This window comes from Grus americana, chromosome 13, assembly GCF_028858705.1.
Source record: "Grus americana isolate bGruAme1 chromosome 13, bGruAme1.mat, whole genome shotgun sequence".
Taxonomy (NCBI): domain Eukaryota; kingdom Metazoa; phylum Chordata; class Aves; order Gruiformes; family Gruidae; genus Grus; species Grus americana.
Genome location: NC_072864.1, coordinates 3,739,456 through 3,765,923, shown reverse-complemented (window position 1 = coordinate 3,765,923; position 26,468 = coordinate 3,739,456). Strand labels below are relative to the sequence as shown.

At 44.7% G+C, this 26,468-nt stretch overlaps 1 protein-coding gene across 4 annotated transcripts; it reads left to right on the top strand.

The window, feature by feature from the left end:
* Nucleotides 1-40: 40 nt before the first annotated feature.
* Nucleotides 41-25,943, top strand: LOC129212407 (hepatocyte nuclear factor 4-beta-like). Of its 4 annotated transcripts, none has more exons than XM_054840959.1 (10): nucleotides 41-244; nucleotides 6,780-6,951; nucleotides 8,844-8,938; nucleotides 16,769-16,875; nucleotides 17,983-18,138; nucleotides 18,690-18,777; nucleotides 19,598-19,750; nucleotides 21,475-21,711; nucleotides 22,381-22,494; nucleotides 23,721-25,942. In XM_054840959.1, exons 1-10 carry the CDS (start codon nucleotides 130-132, stop codon nucleotides 23,783-23,785), a joined length of 1,302 nt encoding a protein of 433 aa, XP_054696934.1. In that variant the 5' UTR covers nucleotides 41-129; the 3' UTR covers nucleotides 23,786-25,942. The 4 variants fall into 4 exon arrangements, with proteins under 4 accessions (XP_054696934.1, XP_054696932.1, XP_054696930.1 ...); XM_054840957.1 differs by having other exon boundaries at nucleotides 47-244; nucleotides 6,747-6,951; nucleotides 23,721-25,943; XM_054840955.1 differs by having other exon boundaries at nucleotides 47-244; nucleotides 6,747-6,951; nucleotides 23,510-25,943.
* The last annotated feature ends 525 nt before the right edge of the window (nucleotides 25,944-26,468 follow it).

Below are 26,468 nucleotides of genomic sequence, written 5' to 3'. Positions count from 1 at the left end.
ACTGCGGGCAGAGCTGGGTAATGATTTGTCATCGCAAGGGCTGGGGTGTCTCTCTTTGCGGAGGAAACCTTGGCCGTGATTGACAGCACGGCTGTTTTTTGCCGCTTCCCTTGCTGTTGACAAGTAATAATGAAGCTTTGTCAGTCCATCATGGACATGGATATGCCAGATTATGTTGACTCCTTGGACTCCTCTTATACCATGCTGGAATTTGACAACCTTCGGGTGCTCCCCAATAACACCGGTGAGATTTCTGTTCGCTTCCTCTTGAATAACCTCCATTACCTTTGTTATAAAGCTGAACACCTAGGAAAGGCAGGTAGGAGGTGTGGGGCAAAGGGTGGAAGGGGTAATATTTAAGCAGCTGACCTGTCAACTTCTGTTGCATCTGCAGTTATGTTTGGGCTCAAATGGGACCCTTTCACTTGCCGGTCCTATTTGGAGTTATTCTTTTCCTTGGTGGGCTGAGCGCCATGTCCTGAAGAGCTCACGAGATATTGCAAGTGTTGGTAGAGATCTTCATGGCACACCATAGGTTTGTCCCCGTTAGACTTAATGAGAGGAGTTGTTACCAATATTTCTTCCTTAGAATGTGTGTTTCGTTCCCATATATGACTTAGATTTGTATTTAATTCTTGGAACAAAATGCCGTCTCAAATGGCATTTGTCTATTACTCGAACAATACACCATGTGTCCAATTTAACTTGTTCCTAGGTACTTAGATTGAGAAGCAATATCCAAATCGTTACTTGCCTTATATTCTTTTTCTGGCTTCCAAGATGGTCTAAAAGCCTTTACAGCACACAAAGAACTTGGCTGCGAGGCATGAGTGTTTATATGCAAAGACTTCCGCTTTGTTCACAGAAATAAAGTGTATTGAGTGATAGTTAGGTTTCGAGTAGTCAAAAGTACTCTGGACATAAAGCGAATGCTATTCTGTGAAATTAACTGTTCGCTGTGTGAAAAATAAAGGACGTTTTAGTCATGTAGCATGAAACCAATCATGTAACTGAATGAGATCCAACATTAGCAATGTCTTTGGAGAGTTTTGGCATAATTTCATTTAATTTGTTAGGAAGCTAGTGAAATTAAGATGGGATTTTCAGGGTCTCACTTTTGCTCATTAGCTGTCTCAGCCCTACTGAAACTGATTTCTTTTGATATGGTCTACAATATGAAATGATTAGACTTATTATTGTGGGACATGGAGGGATGTCAGGAGACAAGTAAAGTTAAAAGGCCCAAAGAAATTTGAATTTAATGTTGACTTCAAGAAAAGCTCTGTCTGTTCCCAAATAAAGGATTTTCAATATAATTTTTTTGCCAGCTGCAGATAGACTGAATCTTATTTCTTATTCTTTCAGAAAGGTTTCCATCTGCCGTCCTACTCTAGAAATGTTATTTAACACAGATGCTCTTTGTCACTTGCTGCTGAACACCAAGTTATTTTTTTATTTTTTAAAGTGGTACAAAATTCCTCAAAATTCAATATCATTTTGCAACTTAACTACTAAAACCTGTTTGGGGCTCTCTGTTGTTTCATGCAGTGGAACTGACAGGTTGAGTTTTTTTCTGAAGTTTATCTAGATCAGTATTGTGTTATTTGTCTAGCTGTTAATGAGTAACCAGCTCTCTCAGGAACTAGCTGTTTTGAAATTAGCTTGTTTGTCTTGGGTAAGTGTCCTCTTCTACAGTTTGTAAAAATAACTTCAAAAAAGACCTGAAATGTCCATGCATGGAAATATATTGCTAACCAGCTGAGTTCAGTTCCCATAGGTAACCCAAAATAACAGTTCACACAGATACTCTGCAGTTTCAGAAATATTTTTAAAATTGTTAGAATCAAGAAATAATCTCCTTTTAGGTATTTTTAATAATATACTGGATTGTTTTAAGCTGTATCTTACCCACTATACACAATTTATATGTATTATTTCCCCTACTAAATCTAATGGCAGTTTTGCCTTCTATAAACACGAATAGGAAGGGGTTCAATGTTTGTTTTAATGGACTCAGGACTGTTTCTTACATTCATACAATTTTAAAAGTGAAAGCTTGAATATTTTCAAAGAAGGTCATGCTTTCTTGAAATTAACTTTTTCGTTCTTTGGAATATTATTTCATCAAAATTTTGGGTTGATTAATGACGTGGAGCACTTCCGGTGCTAAGCTTTCTGCTTCAGGAAGCTGCTATCATTTTGAGATTTGCCTAGATATATATTTTGGATTTTCCACCTGTAAGTAGGCCATAATTTGCCAAATATTTTGAGACTAATTCAAAATAAAGAATAGGATCCATTATGGGAGTGGAGGAGGAGTATAAAAAGCCGTCTGTTTTAAATAGAAGGAATGGCAAAAGGAAATGAACAAAAATGAATGTTAATCCTGTCTTTCCTTTATAAAATATGTGTTGTAACTGCAGAAATTTTCTCATTCTGTGCAAACTTGTTTCCTTTACCTTGGCTGGCATTACAAGCCATATTCTCACTTGTTTTTTATGTGCTGTTAATATCCGTTTCCTCATGCTCTTGTCAGAGTTGTCATTTTGCTTAAAATACGAAGCATTATTGAAATATTGCACTAATTCTTTAGTCAAGGGTCGGTGAACACTTTCTCCCACGGTGGTGCTCATTTTCCTGTCTCAGCACTCAACCACCACGCTGATCCTTGGGACTTTGACACAAGGTTGGTGAAACACCTTTCCCAGCCCCGCTGCAGGCTGACCCAATTCAGACCATGAAAAAGCCATCAAAGATATTTTGACAGTGCCTGACCATCCCTCAACCTGCAAGCAGGCTTGTGAGGAGCTCTGGCCTTTCTGGCTGGCCTCTTCATCGTTGTTACTGTCTGACTTGGGGACGCTAAATCAAAGCTATGTGTTATATCTTAAAAACTCCCCCTCTATTTGCTAAAAGCTGATGTAGAGAGTGGCTGACCTGCCCATGGCCAGGGCTTCAGTCCTAACCTCCATCCAGCCCTACATTTGTATGCACAGGTTTCGCAATGCTGGCTTTGGCCACCAAGTTTGACTGCGTGTGCATGCCCTAAACCCGCATATATGATCTCTTTACGCTCTCATCCCGCACATGTAATTTGGGAATTTATTAGCTGCGAATTATGTGCACCAAGACCGGCTTGCATTTCTGGGTAGATAAAAACAAAAGCCATTCTGGAAAATATTGCATGGTGATTCTTCCATATGATGTGCATCTAGAAGAGATGTAGCCAGTAACATAACTGAAAGGAAAAGCAGCAAAAGGTCTGCAGTGGTCAGGTATCATGCAGAGACTGGCTCTGAATGGAAGCCAGTTACCATTCCCCAGCAGCATCCTCACTGCCATTTCTTGCCACTCTAAAATTTGGCATCTTCATTTCAGCCCTGGTTAGGTAATGACTTAGATACAGAGGCAGTCGGTAACAAAAATTTGTATGCATTTCGGTTGTGAGCTTGGCTGATCCCAAAGCTGGTGAAGCCACTGGGATACTCTCATCAGCACTAGGTAGGCTGTAGCTGCAAATCTGCACGCTGCTTATGTGTAATTTGCAAAAGATGGTTGAAACTTCAGATTTTTCTGCCAGTGAACGTCCAGAACAGTCCTAGTGAGGAGTATGGCCACAACCACATGTCTTCAGCTCAGCCTGGGATCCGTGCAAGGTCAAGATGAGTTATGGTCTCTTCTTGGTGAGCATCATCAGTTGCACGTCCAGGAGAAATTTCAGGGGCACTGTGGCACGGCTTAGGAACTGTCCTGTTACACCACAGTGATGAGCATCTATAACCAATCCACATCTCTGAGCATCTCTCTCTAGGGTGGTGAGGACAGTTGTGAGCTTGTTCCAGTTGTTGTGAGCCAGCTGGACTCTGACCAGATCCATTCTAGCAGCCCTCGAGCCCATTTCAGTGTGGTGCTGAGCTCCAGGTAGCAACCCCTCTAGAGAGGCACCACGTGTTAAATGAAGCTCTGAGCAGGTTATCGTCTTGTGTCAGGCAGGGCTGAAGTAAATGGTTTGCAGTTTTCAGCTGATTTCACAGGCAGGCAACTGTGCTGGCAGGGATCCTGGCTTTCCTCTGCCTTTCCTAGCAGTGATCAGTCCAGGGAAAACCCCGACATTCCCCAAATACTGGGTAGGTTTGAAAGCTGCATCGAAACATTCTTCTGATGCCCATGATATTGGTTGTGCCTTTGCTCTTCTCTGAGCTAATTCTCATTTGGAACTCATCATTAGTTGGTAGGAGGATTTTGTAATTAAATTTAATCATCGTAATTAACATGTGCATACTGGCTTAGGGCTTTCCTTTTCTTTTTTTAAAATTCTGTTCACGTTCAACCAAGCTGAAAAGGATACGTGGCTACCTAACACCACTGAACTTTTAGCTATGAATCTGCCCTGACATAGAACTAACCAGCTCGGCTCTAGCCCATGGGCTTGTCTGCGTTTTCATGGGTACAAGTGAGGGCAAAATCTGGTTTGCTAACTTCCATGGGCCCTCACACGCTCAGTGCTGATGGTCCTTCCTCCAGTAATACTTGGTTTAAGGCCAGATGTTTGATTTCTTGCTTATATCAGCAAGCAGCTCCTCACACATCCTATTCACATAAGGGAAAAAAGTCTTCTCTGGTGAGTGAATGCTCTCCACCATCAGGAACATTTTGCAATCTGGACTCAGCTGAAGGACGAAGGGTCCATTGGGGACCCAAACTGTATGACCTCAGCTTGATTCCTCTAAAGCCAGTAGAGAAAGCATGAGTGAAGCGAAGAGAAAATTGGCCTCCTTATCTTTATTTTTGTTGTGCAATTTTTTAAATAGAATCCAGCACGCTCAGTACATTTGTTTATGGTCATATGTTCTTTCAAAAAAAAAAAAAAAAAGATGGAGAAACAGATGCACAAATGTTTAGCAGTACAGTTACCTCAAAGGAATATTCTAGTACAGCTCATTTAATACTGAGTTCTCGAGCAAAATAAAATTAAGAATCAATGTGAAAAAACTAAAAATCAATGTAAGCTACTATTAAGCACCTCTGACGCAGACAATGTTCCCAAAGGACCCAAGTGCCACTTATTGACAAATGTCAGAACTGGGAACATCTTACACGGATTTTTGGAACAGGTAAATCTCAGTTCCTGTCATTATGACCTAAGAATGATGTTGATGCTGTCATTCTTTCTTGTCATGTTGCTCCTATATTGCTACAACCTACTTATTTATTCATCCATATGTTAGAAGGTGAAATATAGATCAAAAGGTTTTTTTGAGGGGGTGAAAGGAAGTCTGACCTTTGCACTTCTGGAGTCTTAGCTAAAAATGTCTTAGCCTTAGCTAAAAAACTTTCCAGTTTTTGAAAAACTAAAGCTTTATTGGCTTTTTTTTTTTTGCTTTTGATTACAATTTTCATTGCATAGCAAATATTTTCACTATAAATTTTTGCTGTGTATTCATATACAAAAATAGCCTTCTCTCTCTCTGTGTATATATATATGTGTTGTGTGTGGATTACCCGAAGCTATTTTTACACAATGCATTAGAAAACTTTCTTTAGACTGTCCAGATCAGATGCCAGTTCCTCCCCTTCGAGTAATTTTCTCTAACATTTGTCACCGCTCAACACAACAGCAGCTGAGCTTTTCTCATCACTGCCCGTCTCTCCTGCGAGGCAGGATGCGTCCTGTCCCAGAGCCTTTGCCAAGGTCGCTGTACCACAAGATTGGCTCCCCTGGAGCAAAGAACACACTCCCAGAGGTGCGATAAATTCATAAAACCATCCTGCAGTGAGTGCCCAGGTCAGGACAGACTCTGCAAACGTTCCTTCTCTCATTGAGATGTAAACACTGTCATCTGTGTCTTCTCAAGTGTCTCCTCTTTTTTTTTTTTTTTTTTTTTTTTTCCCTTCCCCAAGCTGTGCCTCAAATTAGGATTAAGAGGGCAGTGAGCCTGGTGGTTAAGGCCAAGGGAGAAGTTTAAAGGGGAGTTTTCAGCAGTGTATACACAGGCCAGGCAGGGGCAGAGCTATTCCTGCCCCAGACGAGTGGGTGCAAACAGAGGACATGACAGAGGGCATTCATATGACCTAATTTTAGGTCCCTAATTTAGAAGGTTGATCTTCCTGCACCCTTCTACTGCTTTCCAGTGGAAAGCAATGAGCCTCTTCAGAGGGCAGTTCAGAGCAGGAACCAGACTTAGGAGAACTAAAGTGACCCCTGTGAGAGTGGCTGTCTCTGTGTTCCAGCTCCAGAGGAGCTCTCAAGAGCAATCTTTTATCTCCAACACCTCTGCCGTATGCATGGAGTAGTTCATCTTCCTGCCTCTGCTGTCTCTTCTCTGTTCTCTATTCATTCAAGTTAATGATGGTCTTTCCATTGTCCTCTGTGGGCACCAGCTTTGCACCATGTTCTCCAGGTGTCTAACTGAGGAGGTGGTTCCCCATCCCTCAAAAGCATACACCTCACATCCAGGTATCTCTGCATCTGTCAAGAAAGTAGTGGTAATGGTTAAATTCTCATGAGCATGTTGGGTCATGCAGCTTGAAATCTCTCTGTTCACTGAAGCAAAGGAAAACACCAACAGCAGAAGGAAAGCAGCTGATTTATTCTCAGTTGCAGTTGAGAAGAGCATGACCATCAATCTGGAGGCTTCACTAGCAGCACATAGTGTGAGCGCACACGTGTTGGGGGGGGCTGGCTGAGTGTGTGCTTAGCTTGAAAAAAGCAACTTGCTGTCAGCTGATTCTGGTTTCCATCACAGAGGTGTCTAACGGTCCCTGTTCTCTGCCGGCAGAGGCCATCGCAGCCGAATCGGCAAACACCAACCTGCTCACCAACGGCATCAGCTCCCTCTGCTCCATCTGTGGGGACCGGGCGACCGGCAAACACTATGGGGCATCCAGCTGCGATGGCTGCAAAGGCTTCTTCAGGAGGAGCGTCCGCAAGAACCATGTCTATTCCTGCAGGTACCTGCCCCTTCTGCAATAAATAAATAGAAATTATTGACACTGTAAATAATGTGGGGTGGAAATCGGGTTGTACAAGGGGGCCCCTATCCCAAATGCTGCATTACCATGCCGTGAATGCTAACAGTAATAGTGCAGTTTAGTTTCTGGCTGTAAGACAGGGAGCTAAGGAGTAAGCTAAGTCCTATCTCATCTTGGACCCTGATACCTTTTGTGACACCGAGCACTCCATTCATGAGTTCACTGTCACGGCGTTCCCCATGGTGTAAATCAAGGGAAACTTATAGACCAGTGGTTTCACTGGGGTGTATAATGCGTAAGTACAGCTTCTGGGTGTGGAGTGACACCGTAAACTTATCACAGTCCAACAAGGGAAAGCCAAGGTGGCAAAGGACCAAAGATCCAGAGATTTCATCTCAAATACAGTGATTTTCCCAGTAAAAAGCAACAAGCATCCAAGAAGCTGCCACCTCCAAAGCCTCCACCTCCCCCACAGTCTCTCCATTTTTGGTTTGAAATCATTAAACTATATACGCTGACATATCACTGATGATTTTACAATTGTTCTGAGAACCTAGCGTGGATCAGCGATGATTCATGTCCACTTTGGCACACAGGTATACATTTGAGAGAATTTTTTTACCGGGAGGATGCTATCAGTTATACAGCAGCTATCTTGGTTGACCTTAGAAAAATGGTGTTTATTTTAGCACAGGAAGAAGGGGGGAAAAAACCCAAATACACTCAAACCCTTCATCTCTAATTAAAGCCTGGAAGTTTTCTTTCTGTTCCAGAGCTCTTCCTCCTTTAAGGGTGTTCCAAATTTTTGCAGCACGAGTCACCCTGTTTGTTCAAAATGCTGCTGGGGTCATTATCACTCCAGGACACACCAGCCATGAAAGACACACGAGGTGACAGCAGTGTCCACCTGCATTGGTGCCCATCCCAGGGACCGTGGGATCCCTGCAGGAGGAGGCAACAGCTACTACTGATTTCCTTGAAATTTCAGCTTCAGTCTTCTGGGAGAGGAGTTGTTGCCCCTCCCCAGGAATCCATGAATCTCTGTGATACTTGGCAGCTCAGGGAAGATCCACAGCATCGAAGCCAAGCAAATGGCAAATGCTTGCTTGTCTGCAAATCCTTATTTGGTGAGCTGCGCTGCGTTTAGCCCAGCTCGGAGCTCTGTTGTTTATCGCAGATGAGAATTCCTTGGAAAGTCTTCGGGCCTTTGTACCTTTGGCTTTTTACTATTCTGGGAAAGTGCCTCAGTTTTTACAACCTGACGATGGTCACAGAGCACCCCACATCATCTCCTCTCTGCGTGGCACATTCCTCTTCCATCGCTTCACCTGCCACGGCAAGAGCTGCCAAGTCTACGTGGGCCACCCCTTGAACAGCAAGGGTTCCTAAATCCTCTCTTGAAATGAATAAGAATTAGGAGGCCACGTGCCTCAAAACGAGGTTGCAGACACAGAAGGGCTTGTGGTCCATAATGTAATTATTCTACGCAAAGTAGGACAGCGTTAGCAAGCAGGATCAAATGAGCCCTGACGCCGAACACCCAATAACTGTCTGAAAGTGGGGGATGGAGTTCCTGCACCAGCACAACTTGAGTCACAGTCACGCTTTCACAGCCAAAACCATCACAGTCCTCGCAGGGTGGGTGGTCTGAAATGGCTGCGCTCCCAGCTGGCAGGAACGGCAGTGGAGAAGATGAGGAACTGGGCCAAGCCAACGTTGATTCAATTAATTTCTTGCAAGCCTTTGGCTCTTCCCTACATTCATGCAGGGCGTAGCTCATGAGGTCTGGGACTCTATTTGAAGCTGCTCGGGGAGAGTGGGTGCAGATGCCAGGCTGGTTGATCCATGTTTTATTTCCCATCTCCTCCCAGGTTCAGCCGACAGTGTGTGATAGACAAAGACAAGAGGAACCAGTGCAGGTACTGCAGGCTGAAGAAGTGCTTCAGAGCTGGCATGAAGAAAGAAGGTAGGCGCAAAGAGACATTTCAAAACTGCCTGCTGCTGTCTCTGGCCCTACTCCCACTGCAGAGCATGGTGGAGAGCAGTGGCAGCCCTGGCCTGGAGAGGTGATGCTCATATTTTGCAGTGGGAGATTTCTTGTTGTTGCAGCTGAGCGCCCCATTTTCCATCTTATCAGATGGGAATTTCAGTGAGAGTCTTGCAACAGTATTCACCCATCCTGGGAGGCTGGTGTCTTTGGGTGTCTATACTGGGAAAAGGATGGGCTTGCTCAGGGTTTTTTTGATCTCTAAGTGCTTCACCACAGCAATTCCCTCACTACATACCTGCTAGTGCAACTCCTCATCCCAGCTGTGACAATCTCAGCAAGGACCTGCCGTCCTCAATCTCATAAATGCTAGCAGTTGACTACTGCAGAGTAGTGTTTGGCTGTTGACTTGGCTGATGCGCATGTATCTCAGTGCAACCCTTAGGGCAAGGTACAGCCTGGACACGATGCCTTATGGTGTGAGAGCTGCTCCTCCATGGCACAGGGCACACAGGCAATGCTCCTAGAGGCAGCCGACTCCCGTGTCCCCCGAGTTGGGACCCGAGTCAGGGTCAAACCTTTCAGCGTTGCTGTCCTCGTGGTGGCTATTGCACGACTATAGAGCCACTATTAGCACTAGTACTGAAAGACAATCCAATATTGGTTGATGCTTTTTGTTGCACTTCACATTGGCTCTATGAAGAGGGACGTGAAGCGCTGTAGAGCATTTGGGTACCAGTGACCATCGGAAAGTGCCCTTCCAACGCATTAAAGGATATACTAGGTGTTACAGTACCTAATGCTAAGCAAGAGAAAAACCACTTCTGTTAACCTATGCCTTACCTCCCTATGGCCACCTTCCCTTGGAAAGTTTGGGACCTATCATAGCATTTCTGATCTCTGCTCATTCAGCACGCTCATAGTGGGAGAGCATGGATGATACTATTTTACTTACTCCAAGATTTCTGGGCAGAGACTGTGTTTGTGCGCTGAGTGCTTAGCGAAGTGGGGGCACAACCCACAACAGATGGTACATCCCCCAATGGGCAGGTAGTTGGGTGGTGGTTTCAACACTCTTCACCCTTCATTTGTGCTGTTTTCCAAGCCACTGACAGCTAAAGGATGAGGGAGCTAGAAAGGAACTTGAGAGTTTCTTTCCATGACACCAAGTTAAATATCCCCTACCCAAGGGGTGAAATCATGGTCATAGTGAAACCAAGGGGAAATTTGTCACTGATTTCTGGTAATTCATAAGATTTCACTGGTGATGAAAAAAATCTTTCCAACCTTCTGACCATATGTTTTCCTGGAGAACAAGAGTGTCTTGAAATTTGGCATAAGTCATGGATGTAGAAAAAAATGTCTGTTGGTTTAATTTAGGAGAAATGGAGCAAATACAGCAGATGGAAAAAAACTTTAGCCCTCAAATTAATAAAGACCAAACCGAAGCTGATCTGGTCAGTTCTAGATGGGCCTGAAGCCAAATTGCCAATGTAGCAAGCTCCACAGCTTGGAGAGGCTGAAATCTGGTTATCAGCTCCTTTCTTTGAGCTGAAGCATGATTTTTATTGGTTTTATGGTAAAAGTTATAAAACCTTGGCTCATGCCTTCATTATTGATTGCAACCTGATGGAAGATGACTCATTTCAAGTTCCACATAGTCACATTCTTTGAAACTTCTTTATGAGTGCACAGTCAGGTTGTGTGCTCACAAACTGTTTATGTGTTTGGTAAGGAAGATTTTAAAGCACCTTGAGCAACTGCTTTGCAGAAATTAGCTTAGCTGACCAGAGCTGTATCCAAACCATGTGTGCAGGACTGTGAAAGAAATTTTCTTGCACAATTGTGTGCACAAAAAGAACACAGTTATTTGCTTTAGGATGGTTCTAGATTAATATTAAACAGTATTGCGAAGCATTAGGGTGAAAAAGAAGCCATATCTTGGGATAGAGCAGTATTAGGAGGATACAAATGTTTGTACAAGATCTTTTGGTAGCACGCACTAATTCACGTTGGGAGGCCACAGCTGCGACACCCACACTCGCTGTGTCCCGTTGTCCCAGCCCTGGCACGCAAGAGGTTGACACTCTTTTTCTCTGGCACGCCACTTTTCAGCCAGCCCATATAACAGCAATCAGACTTTCCAGGGTGTGGTAATAGCATTGTTTATTCACAGCAGAGGGGAAGAAGCTGGAAACGATCCTTTTCCCAGCCTGTGACAATACACCTGGGGTGGGGTTAGCAGGGTTGTGTCACCCTTGTCTGCTCCCCGCTGCTGGCACCCCACTGACCCACAGCTTGACGGGTGTGCGTGCAATGTCGGAAAGCTTGCTGTTCCCCAGCAAAACTGATAAACTGGTGTTTGGGATCCAGAGTGGTTTTTTTTTTTTTTTTTTTTTTTTTTTCCCAATCTTCCTGTGTTGTAAGACGTGACATGACACATTTGGATCTTTCTTTCTCTCTTTTTTCCACTGTTGGAAACAACTCCAGTGCATACAAGATTGAGAGGGGCTATGTTATCTGGCTTGGTAGAAGGGAAATTTCTGCTTAAAAAAGCGCCGTATGATGCAAATACCAGAGCGAGCTTGCAAGCGTCTGTCTAGAGGGGCAGCAGTGTAGGTGTGGGGCTGAGGGTCTCAGCATGGGCTGGTCCTGGGAGCACAGGGCTATAGGTTCGCTATGGGTTCGGGGCAGCTGGGCTGAGGTTGTTGGGAAAAGCATCAGCCAGGGTCCTTTAGATTGTCTGGTTTGTACACTCTGAATTTGATCTTGCTTTCGGAAAGGACCAGCACTGTCCCGCACATGAGCCCTACCCCTCCAGGCTTGTGCATTGAGATGGGATCCAGGTCCCATCGGCAGCAGCGAGAGCAAGAAAGGGCCAAAATTTGAGTCTTGTGGAAAGTGCAGTCCTCTGATTTCCTAGAAATTAGCTCATTCGGAAACACTCCTATCCTAATTAAATTTTTGGTATCAATAATTCACTTTACTAACTACAAGTAAACAATCATTAAAGTTGGAATGAGGGGAGAGAAAAAGGCTTCCTTGAACGCAAACCCCTTCTTGTCTCCTGAAACGCCACTATGATCAGGATTTAAGATTTTTACAAAAGATTCACTCCTTTATTCTTGTTTTGTGATTAAGGCTGGGACTATACTGCAGGGTCATCTGGGTGCTTTGGGGATTTTCTGGCTGTTACCTCTGATTTTCTCTCTTTGCCCAGAAAAAGTTTTGATTTCTATTGTTTTGCACAATGCTACCAGACAGGTTTTTGGTCACTACAGCATCAGTGAATGAAGAGTGCACCAAATACTTAAACATCCAAAGAAAACAGTGGGATACTATTTTTAGCATCTTACTGAGATCATGTTTAACCTTGAATAAATTAGCAGGGTGTGATTTTTCAAGTGAGCCGGGTTGTCTACTCACATAGAAAACTTGGAAGCCTTTTGAAATGCCAGCACTGCACTGTCAGGATTCAGTTTGCTGGTGAAAAAAAGAGGGGTTAATATTTAACCTCTCATCCCCTTTAAAGTAAGTTATGAATGTACATGAACTCCTTCAGTTTTACACAGAACTAAAAAGAATTATTGTATCGCTTATGGCCACAACACAGTGGGAGGATTTGAGGCTATTATTTATTTATTTATTTGTTAAATTGGACAGGTTTATAGGACAGTTTTATTAGTGTTTCACAGGACCTCTATCTTGTTTCGTACCTTCTGTTTGCACATCTCTTCTGCCAGCTTTTAAAAGGCTGAGACTGCAGTTTATTGCAAAGATGGATGGAAAATTTAAAGGATATTCCCCATTTTGTGATAGCCATAAATGAGGCCAGAAGCCCATGAAATGATTAAATGTGCATGTACCATTGGGATTTATTTGCAAATAAAATATACCACACCTACAAAATCAAAAGTAGCTTGGGGGAAAAAGATTATTTGTGCATGTAACTTAACCAGGCAGCAGTATCGGTGGAGAGAGAAATACAGCGAGCGCTGGTGACTGCCAGCACTGCGCTGGGGCATTCGCACCTCCCTCCTCCTGCTCTCTCTTTGTGCCACTTATTAATACATTTCCAACCCCGTCGGCATTAAATGAGGATGTTTTTAGTGGAATAATAATGGAAACGGTAATTCCCATGTAGGCAGGGCTTTAGCCTCTGCAGTTACTGTGGAAAGTTACTGGTTTGCTGCTGTTCCCTTCCAATCAATGTCTGTGCCCGTATTTATTGGACTCCCCGGCAGTTCCTCCTCACATGCTCTGTACCGATGTGGCAAGGCAGCAAGGACAAAATGTTTGGGAAACGTGGGTTTGTTGCAATCTCACAAACAGGCCGCTGTTTGCTCAAGCGCCGCCACGTGCGCTCCGCAGCCCGCCCGGCTGCCGGCATCCTTGATGTGCTCATGGCAAAAGGGCCCAGGCTTGCTCTGAATAACAAAACCCCTCCGACATCTCCTCTACGTCAGATGGGGAATATGTTTGTTTTCCCATCTGCTTCCCACAGTCAGGACATGCCGTAGCCGTGGATAATTCCCCAGAGGGAGATACGGGCACCATCCTGCCCTCCCTCCCTTTTTCTCGGGGGAAAGCACGGGTCGGGGCTGTCCCTGGCCGGCAGCATCGTGGGGGCTCACTCCTGCTGACGTCCCCTCGTGCGGAGCTGCAGTGGCCCTTCCCAGTGTTTATTGGCTTTGGGAACTGGAACGCTGTGCAGAGGACAGGATTAGAGAAAACAAATGGGCGAGCAAAGCTTTTGCCAGGCACATACTGGAAATAGCAGTCCCTGGGAGGCAGTGGGATCCAGCGCTGGGATTTGAGTCCTTCCTGCAAGTTTGCTGAGTTTTATTGACTGCAAAGCCAAGATCACATCTGAGCCCGAGCACCCTCAGCACCAACACACCCCTCGAGCACTCCCGATGCCTCACCATAAGTGACCTATCCCTTCCCTTTTACAAGCACAATAAATATAGCAATATAATTACCACACAGTAATAGATTAATGTTGTGGCAGGTAAAACATTAACTCCCTTTTGTATCTAATTCTATCGCATCTTGGGTACTTTCGGCGATAACACTCAAATCACCTTGAGAAAGTCAGTCTGTACCATCCACTTACACTTGAAGACTGAGCTTATCAGAGCATGAGGGAAGCACTGAAATATGTGCCATAAAAGGACCCGGGAGAAAAAGAGTCTGAAGCTTCTTAAAGGGGTCTGTCATCGGGGAGTAGGACCAGGTCTGCCTGGGTTTGCAGGACTTACGTAAAATAAGATGCGTAGATCGGTTGGAAAGGCAAAATTTGTACCTTTTCTTGTAAGTGGGCAAAAAGAGCCCCATCACGCCCAGAGAGGGCACGTCTGATATGAAACCGCTATGCGAGGGAGCGTCTGATATGAAACCAGGCATAGAAGATTGGGTGGGGACTTTCCAAGGACGTCAGAGATGACATGGATTCAGGTGGGCTTGTTTCTATTCGATGCTGGATGCTGTTGCTCGTCTTTCTGGTGTACCAAAAAAAAGCTGTGAAAGGTTAATCTATTCTGAAGATTAATCCTAAATTATGGTTCCTATAACCACTGTCACCTTCAAACTGGTGGGGAACCCCAGCTGAGCAGCGTCTTCCATCGCCGCCCCCATGCATAGGGTAGTACATGCTGCTGCCTAAGGAGGGTTAGCAGAGCCTCCTGAAGGCTGTAGTTGTTTTTTCTCTAAATCGGTGTCTAATTGCCTCTATGTAGTACCCATAGCCTGAAAAGGCTCCAGTAATATGTATGTGCGTTGCATCTTTTACAAATCGATGTACCCGTCCAGCCCCTTGCAGGCATTCATGGGAGGTTGGCTCCGAGGTGCAAAATGGTTTTGGTGGCTGGATCCCAGCAGACCCCCCCCAAGCACACCCAGCTGAGCAGCGAGCAGATCCCGACTGACAGCAAGGCTAAGCCCCAAATCCTGGAAAACAAATACTGTGCTCCTGCTGATAATGGGAGATATTGACTTTTGTCACTGTTGCTTGTTTTCTGCCCTTTCACTTTGTTGGCCGTTCATCAGAGGTCAGTTAGGAAAACAGAGCAGTGGTTGTACCTGAGCTGACAAAAAACCCCACCTTCCCACCCTGTGCGCAGAACGGTGCCCATGTCTCCTCCTTTGCCTGAATTCAGAGAAACTTGCCTCGTGCAAAGAGCGATGCTTGCTCTAAAGCACGGCCCTGCAGCGAGGCAAAGTCTCTGAAAAATGACGGTGAAATCATTTTGCTGACTCTGCAAAAAAAAGTATTTGCTGGAAAAATCTTCTCCAGTGGCCACTTTTGAGACAAAACCATACTGTTTCACATCCAAGGGGTTAAAGCAGAGTTGTGCTCTGACAGCTATGTCTGAGTTATTCCTTCTAAATAAAACCAAAAGAAGTCTGGAATTGCCGCGTGAAGGAGAAGGGATGTGCTGCATCATCACCACATGCTAAATCTTCCCACTCCCTCTGCTTTAAGGACCTGACAATTGTCTTTCCGAGCTGTACGTAACCAAGACATACGAGCTGTCAGGAAAATGCTGAGTCTGTGCTCAGGTTCCTACGTCCAACCCCATGTGGGCTGGTTTGCTGCTGGATGGAAGTAATAGGGCTCAGGGGAGAAACTAACACTGAAAACAAGGTTGGACTCAGTCTAAATTCTGCTTTTTTTCTCTGCTGCTGTTTTACCTGATAGCTGCAGTGGAGATGAGTCAGTTCTTGGACCCTGTGTTGCAAAACTAAGCTGCTGAAGTGCACTAAATCCCCTGCGTTCGACATGCAGGGTTGATGGAGCATGGGGCTAGATGTGGCTTGTGCTTCAGGGAAAAGGATGGTTTAAAGGGTGGAATGGACCTGAAATAAAATCAGTGTTTTTTTTCCTAATTCACCGTGGCATGGCCATACCTTTCTGTTTGAAAAAAGCCCAGGGCTGATCTTCACTCTGCTGTGGCACTACAGCATGTCCAGGGTGTGTTGTATCACTGTTATTAAGAGTTCAGGACACTCCCAGCTGATTTGCAGCAGTGATTTGCACAAGGTGCTAGCAGAGCTGGAGATAAACCCTGGCTTGATTTGTTCCCTCAGCTGCATGTCGGCATCACCGTTGGGGTTATGGGCTCATTGAAATCAGCAGGGTGATGGGCAAGGCTGAGGGAGTGGTTTTAAGGGGGGGGGATTAGCAAAGTTAAGCTTCCTTTCTTTGGTGCTTCCTTTCTTTGGCGCTTCCTTAATGAGGTGACTCTTCCTGCTCCCCTTGAGTGGTGGAGATGTCCCCTGGTGACCTGCGATGCCTCAGGGGCAGGGGATGCCTCAAGGCTGCTTTGAGGTGGGATCAGAGGATGTTTTATCCAGTGTTGCCATAAGACAAGATGTGACCTCAAGAGCGTCTTGCTGTACAGGGAGCTCAGGAGAGGAGTCCTCGGTGCAGACGTGGCGAAAAGGGTATTGGAGGTCAGGACTCCAGCAGCATGGGTGCATGGCCAAGTGAAAAGGGTCAATGTCAAATGCCCAAATTCCCCTGAGCTGCATCAAACCCAGTGGGACCAGCTAACATCCCGCAGGTTGCTCTGACTGCCAAACACCCTTACCTCCCTCTGTTGCTCCTGTGCTTGGTCTTCTCCCTCTCTGGTGGCCTTTTCCTCTCCCCAGGGACCTGTTTAATCTTATTCCAGCATCTAACAAGGGTGGAGGCTCTTGCAGGCGCTAAAGCCCCATCCACTCCTGTTTGGGGACCACAGGTAACAGCAGCCATCGGTTGCGTGGGAAGTTTCTTGCTAACAATACCGCTGCTCGCTGTCATTTCAGCCGTGCAGAACGAGCGTGACAGGATCAGCATTCGCAGGAGCAGCTACGAGGACAACGGCTCGCTCTCCATCAACGTGCTCGCTCAGGCCGAGGCCATGGCACAGCAGGTATGAAATGCGAGGACAGCTCTGCAACAGAGTACGTCGCCTTCGGCTATTCCATATGGGGTTATGAATGCACTAAACCAATCAGGGCTGGATCTTCTTTGGCCCTTGGATGGCTCTTGCACAAATTTACAGGGAAGAAAATGCATTGGAGATATCCAAAAGCAGACAGTAAAAATCTTTGGTGCACTATCAAGACATGTCATGCAATGAGCAGATGCAGCCTTTGGCGTGTGAGATGCAAAGCTGAAATTCCAAGGGCTGAGGGAAGTTGCAGACCCGGGGTCCCCTCTGCACCCAGCCTAAATTGTTGCTACACCCCTAAAAACTCATTGCATTTCATGCAGAAATTTATCCCTCCTTGCTGCACACGCTGCCCTGCTCAGAACATAATGTTCCCGTCATGGCCAATTATACCTTTTCTTGCAACTTCTTTACCAGGGCAACAATTTTAGGGGAGAAAAATAAAGCTAATAAAATCACTGAGCTTCAGCTAACGTTGATTGCTTTCTTATTTCATGTTCCACAACAAATTTCACCCTGTGCGTCCTTTAAATTCTTAGGCAAATATCCTTTCTCCACTGAAACATATGGTCCAGATGTTGCGTGTTACATGCAGCAATGCGTCCATTTCCTTTCAAAAAATTATTATGTTTTAACCCTCTCCCCCCCACGCAGCTCTGTAGAGACTGAAATGGGTGTTTTGTGTCCCAGGCACCTACCTGGGGGAGGAAGGTTGGGTGCCTTTCATGCATTTGGCTGGTTTAAATGATTGATGGTAAGCTGAGACTCGGTGCTGCTGGCTACTGCTAGGAATGGGAAGATTAATCAGATTTTGCCCTGAGCCAGCCTGGAGAGTGGGGAAGGAGGCAGAGGAGGGAGGGGTGTCTGTTGGGACCGAGCACCACCTCGTGGAGGTTTCGCCATGGGTCGGTCAAGCACACACCACTGAGCAAATAAGTGTGCAACCACAGTGGCAAACGCCTTCTCAGCAACCTGATGAGGTTAATGTCTGCGAAGGCTCCCCACGTTATCAATGGATCGTTGCTATCGAGAATGGCAAAACAGCAGAGATCTGGTCCCAGTGCAACCGGGTTGTTTCTCTTTCAGTATTCATCGCTGAGCCCGGTGCACAGCGTGGACATTGCAATGAAGAAAGTTGCAACCATCAACGATGTGTGTGAATCCATGAAACAGCAGCTTCTGGTGCTGGTTGAATGGGCAAAATACATCCCGGCGTTTTGTGAGCTCCCGCTTGACGACCAGGTAAAATGCAAATGCCTCTTCCTTGCAAACCCACCGCCTTCAGTAGGAATTCCCAGCCGTACCTTTCAACGGGAGAATCTGACATTAACATATAGATCACCCTATGCAGAGCAGCAAACTAGCAGGTGAGAAAGAATAATAAAGGACAAGGGATCGATTAAAAATAAATCGAGTAGCCAAAGTCCCCCAGAATATAATAGAGTTGGTCACTTCAGTTTGCACAAGGACCCAGTCAAAAAAAGACTGGTTTTCCCTTTATTGGTGCCTGATAGTCGAATATAACCCCTTTTTATTTCCCAAGAACTCAAATTACTCAAGCTCCTCTTTGCTCTTTCAGTTCAAAACAACTTTTTATTTAGTTTGCCTTGAATGCAGCGCTTCTGAAAAGTGAAGATATACTAATAATTTCTAGCTCTTCATAGTACTTTGTCTGCAGATCTGACTTATCTAAGCAAACATCCAATTTGGCTTAATCTAAACAGCAACAGCTCACCCTTCTGTTCTGTGCTTTTCAAACGTAATATTCTTGCTTTCTTCTGTGCCATCTCCAGGTTGCCTTGCTCAGAGCCCATGCAGGGGAACACCTGCTGCTCGGGGTAGCCAAGCGGTCCATACCATACACCGATTTTCTGTTATTAGGTAAAGTAGCGAAATACACTCCTGCTTTTATAATTTGCACACCCGAGTCATTGCCAAGTATCCTGCCTGCCTGAAATCCTCTCTGCTCTCCTGGTCATGGTCTGCACGTCTGGCTTTAGACTAAGTGCTTGAGAAGATCTCTGGGGAAGTATAAAAAAAGAGCAAGAAAATTCACTGGGACTTTCACAACTGTTCCCTTACTGCTTTGAAATTGTAGATCAGAAAACCCCCAGTATTTAAATCGCATCTCAAACTGTGTTGCCTTGTTTTTTGCAACTGAAATTGCCAGGACACAGGCAATGAGGTATTTGGGTATCAGCGCTTAAAAACTTAGCAGAAAGATCTATTAAAAATTATAGTGCCAACAGGTATTTCCTTCTCATGTAGCTCTCTGACACCAAAAACTCAGGCAGGATTATTCTTGGAAAAATGAGAATACTGACATCGAAAACCACAGATTAAAGAAAAGAGGGAGGGAGAACTTTGTTTTTTTAAAAAAACCCACACCAAAAATAAAGATGCAACACCACTTGCAAACAGATGCTAGCTATAACAGAGGGTAAACCAGAGCAGAACGTGGAGCAGGCTTTGTGTACAGTGTGGGTGCACTAACATGTGCAAATGAGATAATTAAGGACCAAAGAATGAGATCCATGGCTTGCTTCTCAGTCGTGAATCCAAGTATGAAGCTGCATGCTGGAAATCTGCTGCACATGGGCACTGGGACTGTCTGGCAATGTATCTGGGTTAAGTGCTGGATGAGACCGTGTCCGCAGAGCTAGAATGAAAATCCAACGCTGAGCTTCTCTTGTCTCCCCAGGGAATGACTTCATCATCCCAATGCACTGCCCAGAACTGGAAATCGCTCGTGTGGCCACCAGAATCTTGGATGAATTGGTGAAGCCCTTGAGGGACATCCAGATCGATGACAATGAGTACGCTTGCCTTAAAGCCATCATCTTCTTTGATCCAGGTAAGCTTCTTTCCTGATTGCCAAACGCGGGACTTGAAAAGGAGTTGAGGGCTCTCCACTAACCAGGAAACCCTCTTGGCAGCAGCTCTACAGTTCACCCTGCCTCTGCTGTAATGAGCAATAATTAGCAGTGTAGCAAGGACATGTTAGAAGTGACCTATTCCTGAACAATTCACTCTTTAGCAAGTATTAACTCCAGCCAGACCAACGGGCAAGACTCTGCAGACCCTAGAGGAGTTCTGCTGCTTCTGTAGCTTCAGGAAACCCATCAGTCTGAAATGAAGGAGATGACTATTAAGGACATATGCACCCATAGTGAATTATGCATGTGAAGTGCGTCAACTGAGCAGCAGTGTAGCGCATCCATCAGAGTTCAGAAAACAGCATTAAAAACCACAGAGAGCTAGTTCAGAGTACCCAGAAATAGCCAGGACGTCTGTTAATGGCTCTTGCTGGCAGTCAGTACCGACCGAGGGCAGGGCTGGTCCGTACAGGATGGAGAACAGGGAAACTCGCAGAGGCAAACAGAAGTGTGTTTTGAACCTTTGCTGTATTCTCATTGCACAAACATGGGGGGTTTCTGTCTCAGCCCAGGTTCCCCCCAAACACTCCTGTTTCTACATGCCTACAGCTCACACACAACCCCCCCTCGGTACAATGGTCCAGTCCCTTGAGGATGGGGGAACGATCCCAGGTCCAGAACAATGTCCTTTTGTCTTTGGTATCTATTAGCATGGAGAAATTAGAGCATCTTCCATTAGTTATTTTTTGCTGTGTTCACTGATTTGAAATCAAGATACAGGAGTTTTACAGACATCATGAACTGTGGCTCGCCAAAAAAGCCTGCTGCAAATCTGAACAGGGTTCGCATTATTAAATGGAGTTTGACAAATTACCTTCTCGGCTGATCAGTATCTCAGTGAAGTTTTAGATCATTGCGACAGTGAGGGACTGTGACTTCATCTAAAATGCAAAAGTGTGAAGCTCTACAGAGGTGAAATTTGTTCAGGCTAACAAGTAGGCATGTCCATGGAGTTACACACTAACATACAACAATTTGTTAACCATTTTGTCTAACATCTTGGTGTGATGGTCTCTAAAATGTGGTGCTTGTGGATTCTTTGTAAGCAGTGCAGGAAATGGTCCAGTGAGCGAGAAATCTCAGTTTTAGGCAGTAGGAGAGGAAAGCTAAATCCCAGCACTTCACCCTACGCAAAGTGCACATTTACTTGATGATTAAGCAAAACTGGACCAGTGGTCCATGAAAAATGGATCAACCACAGGTCAAAGACAGGGAATCAAGACACAAATCTGATGCTGCAGTGGGTGTATTTGCAACAGATGGACACTAAACCTGCACGGATTTAGTAGCAGTAGTTGGGACTTTAAGTTTTCAGGGGGAAATTCCAGGCTGTTTCCTTGGACGTACAACTATGGTTCAACTTCTAAATGCTTCCTCTTCACTAATGGCAGTAGCCAGACATATCCATCTCTTATTTTCTTACTGTTTCCCCTCAAATTCCCCTTACTGTTGCCCTGTTCTATGAGAGACACAACATAGTGGCAGCCCAATGCTAATCTGCCAGATAAACTTGGAGACTCTGAGATAATTGTCAGAGGATCACCAGCATCTCATCCCTTTCCCTCTCCAGAGCCCAACTGACAGGGTAACACTTTCTGGTTACACAGACCAGCAATTAACCTCATTTTTTTCCCCCTTGCAGACTGCAAAGGCCTGAGTGAGCCTGGGAAGGTGAAGAACATGCGCTTCCAGGTCCAAGTCAACCTGGAGGACTACATCAATGATCGCCAGTACGACTCCCGAGGCCGGTTCAGCGACATCCTCCTCCTGCTGCCCCCGCTGCAGAGCATCACCTGGCAGATGATAGAGCAGGTCCAGTTCGTGAAGCTCTTTGGTGTGGCCAGGATTGACAGCTTGCTGCAGGAGATGCTGCTTGGAGGTACGAACCCTGCTAAGAAAGGACAGCAAAGTAATTTTATTTCAAAGCCATTATGGGACTTCGTCTCTGGGTTTGTGTCCTTCTCTGGAAGATGTATGGTAGAGAGAACTTGCTCTCAGGAGGAGGGAGGTGAAGGCTCAGGTTGAATTGCAGCTTGAACATGGGTCCTTCTCACTCCAGTCCAATCCCCAAGCCATTTCTTTCCAGCCTATCTCTGAAAATGTGACCCAGGGACAGTTTTACAGAAGTGGGTACACTCTGTGATGCTTCACACCAGCAGGGCACTTGAATTTTTAGGCAACCTATGGAACTGATGCAGTTTGCAAGAAGACACCACACTTTTTTGTTAGCAATATGCAAAAGTTATAGCTACATGGGAAACCCTGATACGAGCAGTAATTGAGACACACACGCACACAGAGACAGATGAACGGTGCAGTCGGTTAGTAAGTGAAACCCCAGTCATCCCAGGAGGTTGTCCCCAGATAGTGAGAAGGCTGAGAGCAAAGAGAACAGCGGAGCAGGAAGGAAGCAAAGATGAGCCAGGACATTAACCCCCACCCACAGAGGTCTCCCACAGTCTCTGAAAAAAAAAAGAGACCTGGTCCAGAGCATCTGGCTTCTCGGTAACTATGCAAAGAATGATGTCTTTTCCCACTTCCACTGCAGGAACCACCATTGATCTCCAGTACCAGTCAGGACCTCCCAACCTCAACCTGGAACCGCTGCCAGGACACGTCCTCCCAAGCAACATGAGCTCTGTGATTCACACCGCTCCAGACCGTACGTGTCCATTTTTACTCTATTAGCATCTGCATAATGAAGGGACTGGATAGGCGAAGCAGCTAAGAAAAGGACCTTTAGGTCTATTTATGTGTTTAAGCATTACACTTGCTTCAGAGTTCAGAGCCCCCATTGCTGACTTCCTTTACTATGCACTCTGGAAACATGCTTCCAAAGAGAAGCTGAGATTTTCACGTAATAGCACGATCCAAAGGGATTTTGAGATGCTACCAAACGGCACAAGATTAAAAAGAATCAGGATTGGTGACAGTGTGTTTCTACGAATGTGGGCAGCACTGGGAAATACCACAAAGAAGCACACACGGTTATTAGTGGCAAGAGTTTCCCTATGTAAAGCATCTTGGTTGCTGTCAACTGGAGCACACTATGACCTGAATACAAGACCATCTCCAACCCCTCTGCTAGGCAATGGTTATTTGTTAAGGCATTTATCCTCTGCAGTAGCAAACAGACTATATTATTAAAAAACAGAGTAGAACATGGGTTGCAATGCAACAGCCACTGCCATGTAATCAGTGTCTTGCACACACAGTCTCCTTCTGCCAGTTACGATCGTTTACCTCTTGTAGCGTCTTTTGCTATTTCTCAGCTGTATAAATGTTGGCATCATCTATTTTAGCTTTCTGGGGTTTTTTTAGGCCACCTTGCAGCAAGGGAGATTCGAAAGATGCTGTGTTCTGTAAATGAAGCGTAGTGGCCAGCAGGTTGAGCTCTCCTGTGACGAGAGGAAGGATTAAAAAGCAGTTAGGGACATTTCCCAAGTGCAAAACATTGAAAAGAGTTGGCACATGCCTATCAGTCCACCCTATGCCTTATCCAGGCAGGAAGGAAGGAAGGAAGCATCTACTGGAACATGCCTGAATTTAGGATGGATTCCCCATCCCCCAAGCTCCCACTCCTTGGTTCATAGGGTGGTTTGCTGATTTTATTTGGGCACTGCTCTACCGAACAGCATCCAAGTCCATTTTAATCCTGTTTCTTTTCTCTCCCACAGCATCTCCTGAAACATCCCTTCCATCTCCTTCTACAAGCACAGGCAGTGAAGACTATAAACTAGGCTCTAGCGCAGGACCCAACGCCGTAGCGCAGCTCTTGCCTCAGACAGTGATACCCAAGCAGGAGATCTTATAGGGAGAGGTGGAAGGAGAAGCTGGGAGCAATGTGGAAACCGTGCTGAAAGTGAAATGGGCCCTTTCTCTTTGCAGAGGCAAAGCACAGCAACCCCCTGCACGTAGCTGGATCTGTCGGTCACACTCTTTCCCGTCCATGAGTCGAGCACCAGGTACCGGACTGCAGCAGGAGCCTCACCACGGGTCTTCCCACCACTGTCACCCTCATTTCACACGTGATTGGGGTTAATGCGCTTTGCAGTAGGACCAAGACTGTAAGCTCGTTGAAGCGGGGCTTCTGATTGCATGTGTTATCACCTAGCTCAGTGCAATCACGACGCTTTTAAAGCCTTCCGCCGCTATCTTCGTAAAACCAAATGCCTTGCACAGCTCCTGGTAATCGTTAATGAGTACAGCGGGTCTTGAATTGTCAGTATGAAAAGGTCTATTCCCATTAAAAATTTAATTACACTCCCATTTCTCCTGCTGCATGTTAAGCTTTAGGAAGGACACCTACGTAACCCTTAGCAAGCCAACACTTTTATTCCGCACAGATGTGGAGTAAGAAAGATTCCATATAGACCAACTAACATGTAATGCTGGTCAGTTATTATTTGTGACCAGGAATGGCAACATTTTGTTATTTTCTGTAATTTCCAGTATATCTAGAGTCCAGTTGTGCACATTTCTTGTGTGCACATCTAACACAGCTCCGAGATGGCAGCAAGGATCTCTGCATAAGACCATGGCTGCTGGGTCATATTTGCAAAGACATTCAGAAGAAGCAACGGTCCCAACAAAAACCAAACACACACACACACACTGTTTCTCTCTTACTTTTCCCAGTGCACAGATAAGATTTTGCTGCAGCTTTATGTGTCTTTGTAATGCCTGCCATCTAACCTTCAAAGCTCTAAATTAGCAAAAAGAAAAAAAAGGGAGAGGCAGGTTTTCTGTGAGCCATGTATTTTAAAAGATGTTTGTGTTTAAAACATAAGGTGCTTCTGCACTTAATACAGAACTTAATCAGCAGTAAGTGACCAACTATTAACCATGTTACAGCTACTTAAAACAATCCCAATAGATGACTATACAACCTCAAACTTCCCCAAAGTTATTTTGCATAAATTGAACCTCATTAGAAAGCAGACCGCTGGACTTCTGTCCAGAGGAGCACGAGTTTTGCAGAAGTCCGATGACCTCCAGACAGCTCCCGAGGGGGTACGGGCAGCCGTACTGACCCGTAGGACACAATGGAGAATTCTTAGTTCTGCAACATCGCGCAAAGCTCTCAACCCACGTGCACTCGTTCACAGCAAAAATATGAAGTTTATTTTACCGACACTCGTGAAGCACTTTGAGATCCTCAGACGGAGCAAATACAATCTCACTGACTGAAGGAGAAGTTGGGAAGAGCACCCAAACCCCCATCAAAAGGGGAATACTTTGACAAAGTATTTGAGAGTGACCATTCTACAGCACAAGAGATCTAAAAAAAACATTGAAGACCGGGTTGAATTTCACCTAGGATCACATTGTTTTATTTTTCAACTGCCTATGATGAATTTGATCTGTCATTATATGCCGATAACTTTGATTTGAAACAGCTATATCTGGAAACCAGGTGCCACTGCAAGCATTCCTGCTGCATGGCAGATGCAACTGCACTTACCTAACATTGCTTCCAGTTCCTCCATCATGTAATTACATTACTTTTCTAGAAATTAAATGTACATTTATACTCATTAATGGTAAGAAAATAAATCTGTGGGAAATAAATTCCATATTCTCATATTTCATATGGACACTTTGCCTTTTTTCTTTAATTCAAAGCCAAGTTTTCAAGTTTATTGATTTCTCCAATGCCCTAGGGATTTATTTTTCATGGAAAAGAATCATCTATGCCTGCAAAGCCCAGCTTTCACTTGAGACTGATGTAATTAACAATCTAAGATATTAGCTGATAAAAGAAAATAAAATTGCCCAGGAACAAGTAGATATCAGACTCTGCCTCCAGTGTTCATCTAGTCTGGTGAAGGTTTACAGCAAGAATAATTTACTGTCTTACAGGAGCTGGTATTAAATTAAACCACTATTTTTATGCAAACATACCTTGGCAGTGACTATTTTATTAAGCTTCTGCTTTATTGGAATCATCATTTTGTTAATAAAAGAGGTTCGAAGCCATCATTTAAAAATAGTTTAGTTGTCTGGCAAGATGCGAGCTGGTTTGACAGATCAACATGAATTGTGCATCTCAGGTAATAAAGCTTTACCTGTTTCTCTAAGTTATCAATTTTCTTAACAATTATAACATTTGGCCTTAGTAACATTGACTCTAGGTCTTATTTTAACTTTATCCTGCACTACAGTATTAAGAGAAACTGCAGAAATACTCACAAGGTGCAAAGTTACACTTATTAAGAAACTAAAACTATGATTGATGCATGCTGGCTATTTTCCAGAGCTCTAGTCGGGTACGACAAGAGTAATGTGCATCAGAGTGGCATATGTGCTACTGCAACACAGTCAGAAAATGCTGCAAAACCCAAATCATAGTATTTCTACATGAAGAAATTCAGAACAAAAAAAAAAGGAATAAGTAACACAAGTAAAAAAAATGTAGCAATCAGTCAAGAAGCACCAATCCATAGTCAACCAGAAAGCACATCACATGAATTGAACCGTGACTCTGTTCAGAAGAATAACGCTTTAAAATACACAGAACTGTAATGCTGGTGGGATTAATTTCAGTGTTATTAACAGATTCAAGAACCATTTTATAGTCCAATTTTTGTGTTTCAAACCTCTTACGCCACTTTCTTTCTCCAACAGCATTGAATA

Excerpts from the sequence above, each read along its gene's own strand:
- LOC129212407 (XM_054840955.1), top strand. The coding sequence starts at position 130 with ATGAAGCTTTGTCAGTCCATCATGGACATGGATATGCCAGATTATGTT. Across the intron at positions 8,939-16,768 it reads AGCTGGCATGAAGAAAGAAG|CCGTGCAGAACGAGCGTGAC; the intron begins GTAGGCGCAAAG and ends CTGTCATTTCAG. Across the intron at positions 22,495-23,509 it reads GATTCACACCGCTCCAGACC|CATCTCCTGAAACATCCCTT; the intron begins GTACGTGTCCAT and ends TCTCTCCCACAG.